The following is a 5,006-nucleotide window of genomic DNA, read 5'->3' as shown; positions in this document are numbered from 1 at the left end:
TCTTTGATATAAGGAGAGCAACTAAGAACAGAATAGAGAGGAAGAGCATGAGAAGAAGATCACCACTAAACAGGGACGAGAGGGGGGATAGTAGAGGATAGGAAAGGCAGCAGAATACAACATACACTGGTATGGCAGTAGGTAAAAAAGTGGATGTGTAACCGGTGTGAATCTGCAATATGTATATACGGTAAAAATGGGAGTTCATAATGCGCTTGAATCAAATGTATGAAATATGATATGTCAAAAACTGTAATGTTTTGAACAACTAATAAAAAAATAAAAATAAAAAAATAACTTTCAAGTATACTTTTCATGGAAACTGACAAATGACGTTAAGATTCATATATTAGTTGATTTTGTCATTAAATGTTGTAAATAAGATATAATGAGGAGGAACTGCACTGTTTAAAGGGTAGAATTGACACATAAATATGAGTGAGATTTGTAGAGTAGAAGGTAAATTCTGAACACATTATTCAAGATGTGCAAGTACATGTAGCATTTTAAATGACTAGTAGTGAGACAATGGACTAATTATTTTGGGTAAAAATGGTTTAATCCATGCTTCACTTCAGACAACAAATTCTAAACCACTTGGCTGAATCAAACTGATATTAAAAGAAAATATGGTTGGTAATTTCAAAGTTGACATGCCTTAAAAAGAAAATAATTGGGGGCTTGGGCTGGGGTTGTAGCTCAGTGGTAGAGTCTTTCATGTGTGAGGCACTGGGTATGATCCTTAGCACTACATAAAAACAAATAAATAAAATAAAGGTATTTTGTCTGTGTACAACTAAATTTTTTTTAAAAATGGGGGGCTAGCTGGGTGTGGGGGCACACACCTGCAATCCCAGTGGCTCAGGAGGCTGAGGCAGAAGGATTGTGAGTTCAAAGCCAGCCTCAACAACAGAGAGGCACTAAGCAACTCAGTGAGATCCTGATAAAATACAAAAAAAGGGCTGGGATGTGGCTCAGTGGTTGAGTGCCTCTGAGTTCAATCCCTGGTACCACCCACAAAAATAATGGGAGCTGTAGTTAAAAATAACATGAAAATTAAAAAGGAAAGACAAATTGGGGAATAATTTGCAAAATGATTATCTTCTTAAGAGGAAGGCATGAGCATGTATGTGTGTATTTCAAAATCTGTAAGGAAAAAAACTCACTTTTATTGGATCTGCCACTTACCTGCTCAGTAAGCTGATATTGTGTAAATTCTCTGGTTTTAGTTTTCTTCCCTAAAAATTGAACCCTATTTCACTGGATAGTAGTAAGGATTATTTGTCTTTAAATGTGATACTTAGAATAGTGCTTTGCAAATAGTAGGTACCCATGTGAATAACTTAAACCATTCCAAAAACCTTCATAATTTAATATCATTGTGAAATTCCTAATAAACAAACTATATTAATATTCTTTCTCTAGCTGTTCTTAGATTAATCTGAAACTTGTAGAGGTTTGGTAACTTATCTGAAATAATTATCTTAAAGAGAGCAAGTCACTGTTAATTTAAATTTGACAGTCTCCAACCTGAACTAAAGAAAATTTATTCATTAAGAAGGAGGTAGGAAAAGACACTGACACTGCCAATAAGCCCTAGTGGAAAGGACTCATCACGGTCCAAGGCTTTTTGTTTTTAAACTGGGGATTGAACCAAGGGAGCATCTTATCGCTGAGAAACACCCCCACTTCTTTTTATTGTTTGACAGGGTCTTGCTAAATTCTGAGGCTAGTCTTGAATTTGTGATTCTCCTGCCTCAGCTTCCATCTCACTGGAATTGCAGGTGTGTACCACTGTGCCTGGCACTGTCCAAGGTTTTGAACTATAATTTCCCAGTTGCAGGTAGAGCTTTTATCATGGAAACGATGACTTTAATGAATAAATAACACTCATTCATTAATTTCATTAATTTACTCATTGAGAACTATTTTTGAGTATTCTTTATATGACAGCTTCTGTGTGAGGTCCCAAGTATAATCACTGAACAAAAAAGGCAAGATCCCTACCCTTATGGAGCTTTTTATAGCTGTGCTTACATAGAAACTTTCTCATTGTAATTTAGTTCTCTATGAAGAGACAAGAGAAGATTTATTGAATGACCAAGAGACCACTTCTTATTATAAATTGTCTTAGTCCATTTTGTGCTTCTATGACAGAATAGCTGAGACTGGCTAATTTATAATGAACAGAAATTTATTTCTCATGTTTTAGAAGTTGAGTAGTCCAAGACCGAGGGGCCAACACCTGGTGAGGATCCTCTTGCTGTGAAGGTAAAAGGTAAAGAAAGCACACAAGAGGAGCCTGAACTTTGTGGGACAAGTTCAAGTCACAACACAAATTATACTTATTATAAATTAATTAAGTCACATTTTAACTTATATATATCAGTCTTTTAAAAATTTGTGTGAATAAATTATCCCAAGTCTACTTGAAGCATTGATAAACTCCTTGATCCTAAGAGAATGAAGTCTAGCTTCAGCTTTGACATACCCTTACCAGAAAAGGACATTTGGTAAATCCTTGTGACTGCTAACTAGCTGACTTTGCTTCGTGACAACATGAATTCCATGGGTGCTGTGATTTTGAATTTTTACACAGTGAGAGACAAACTATATAAAAATTAAATAAATAACAGAAATATGGTTAGGTCAAAATTTTAAAGTCATTTGTACTGTACACTATAAGTTAGAAAAAAATTTTTCATATAATACATAGATATAATTCTATATTTTCCTTGACCAATTCTAAACTCTCTACTGAGGAAAAACTATACATCAAGGCCCAAATTAAAAATCTTTAAATATTTCTTAGCTGAACATATAGAAATACATTAGCAAAAATATTTGAAAACTCAGTGATACTATGATTCTACCAACTGCAATTGGGGGGAAGTGTAATCTTAAATTGATGTAGGGTTTTAGGGGTAGAAATTGTTTTTTTAAGGTCCTTATTACTTACTTAAAGAAGACTTCTTTCATGGTAGTGATTGAAACTCCAAAGTTGGCAATGCCCAGCTCTTTCTGATTCTTTTCCAACTCATCAAACAGAGCTTCAAATCTGAAATGAGAAAAAAGGAAAAAAGAAAGAGCTAGTGTTAGTATAGATAAATTTTAACCTGTTTTTTAAAGTTAATTTTATTTTCTAGTAAATAAGAATTTTAAATGTAAGCATTTTTCCCATTTAATACAAATTAACATTATCAATTATATTTTCTCTATTATTTTCTTAAAGTGCATTTTGTGGTACAATATATAACATAAAATTTGTCATTTTACATAAGTGTAAAGTTCAAGTGCCACTAAGTATATTCATAATGTACAACCATCACCATTATCCATTTCCAGAACTTTTTCACCATCTCAAACTGAAACTTTATGCCCATTAAAAAGTAACTTCCCATTCCTTGATCCACCTTAACTTAATTTCTGCTTCTACAAATTTGTCTATTTTATGTACATAAAATACAATTTTTATCATTTTGTGTCTGACTTATTTTACTTAGTATAATTCTTTCATGTTGTAGCATGTATTAGGTTCTATTCACTTTTAAGACTGAATGATCCCGCCTCGGGGACCTGCGGGGAGGGCCTTCGAGAGGCCCAGTAACATTTGGTGAATAAACTGTTATTTCCAGCTCTGTGACACATGCATCTGGAAGGATGGAGACTAGAGATCTGGACTTCTAAACTTCAACCAGAAAGATCAAATATGCAAGCCCTTCAGCCTGGTGGGGAGGTCGGGATGAACTGAAGTGAGAGAAGAGATACCTGAAGGGTCAATTAGCTTTGCTACCTAACAAACTGCATCAAAACTCAAGACAGGAAAGGAGAAGATGGCGGCGAAGGGAGTGCATTACCCCCGTGTACCGCGTCACTGTGCGGGAGAATGACGAGTTAGAACGGCTAAAAGCTATCTTGTAAGGAATTTCCAGCAAAATTGGGGTGCTCCAAAACCTAGAGGAAGGATTTCCATCGCACGAGGATCAGCTACGGGGGCTCAAACACGAGAGATTTGTCCGCACGGAGGGTCACACTGCTTATTCAGCAAATCACCCTGCGGCTAGAGTCTGCGGCGCGCACCGGGAAACCACGAGATAGCAACGCAAAGATACAGTGCTGCCGTTTCTGCGGGCTTCTGCCAGCTGTGCAATCCCCGTGCTCAGTGCTGAATTCTGGGTTTGAGACGGGGAAGGAAGCGGTCCAATTCGTTTCTCCACACCGGTCAGACCACAGAGGAAGCCAGCGGCCACCATCTTGGAGAGCTGACGTCACCATCCCTGTTTTCGACTGATCGCAGCTCATTCAGCTATAGAACAGGTAATTTCAGGCTGCCATTCGTCTGCGTCTCGCAGACAAATTACTCAGGCTCAGTGCTAAAGAACCTGCGGAAACTGCTTCTTGGAGCCTGCTCCTATCAGAACATATACCGAGCATGGAGCGGCCGAATTCCGGCTCCCAGAACTGCTCTGGCCCAGGGCGAAAGAACCCGTGGAAACTGCTTCTCGGTCCGGGTCCTGCTGAATACTGTGGAGGTAAATACCAACCGAGCCGTCATAGGCAGTGGCAACAGGATTGAGACAGGGCTTGTGAGGGCCGGTCAGGACTCACCCGTTGCTTTGGTCACCCGGCAAAGGGAACAAAATGCTGCCATTCGCATGGGATACCAACATGGCAGAGATCTGATGTCATGAGAAAGCAGTGGAGGAGAGAACTTCATTGATACCAGCGGCGACAGAAACAGTTGGTCTCCTGGTAAAGAAAGTGAGTCACAAACACCCGAGTCTCTCTCACTTTGTCATCAAGCCAGAGGGGCAGAGCAGAGCCGCCGCCCGCACCTGCAAGGTAGGCAGACATGCGACCGACGGGCAGAACAGGCCCAGCGGTCCGCGAGCGTGGTAGGAAGGGCAGGGCAGAGCTGCCGCCCGCGCCTGCAAGGTACGCAGACCTGCGACAGACCGACGGATCAGGCCCAGCGGCCTGCCGGCGTGGTACACACATCACCCCAA

The 5,006-nt window shown here is 39.5% G+C and overlaps 1 protein-coding gene across 1 annotated transcript in view; it reads right to left on the bottom strand.

The window, feature by feature from the left end:
• The window catches only part of LOC107146541 (phospholipid-transporting ATPase ABCA3-like), a 139,150-nt gene that overhangs the window by 53,598 nt on the left and 80,546 nt on the right, over positions 1–5,006 (bottom strand). Inside the window, exon 16 of the mRNA XM_015490639.2 lies at positions 2,960–3,058. Coding sequence (XP_015346125.1) covers positions 2,960–3,058 — 99 coding nt within the window. The remainder of the gene's footprint in view (positions 1–2,959; positions 3,059–5,006) is intronic.

Source organism: Marmota marmota, unplaced genomic scaffold (genome assembly GCF_001458135.2).
Source record: "Marmota marmota marmota unplaced genomic scaffold, marMar, whole genome shotgun sequence".
Classification (NCBI taxonomy): Eukaryota; Metazoa; Chordata; class Mammalia; order Rodentia; family Sciuridae; genus Marmota; species Marmota marmota.
Note: the sequence above shows the minus strand (reverse complement) of the source record. Positions and strands in the feature narration are given on the sequence as shown.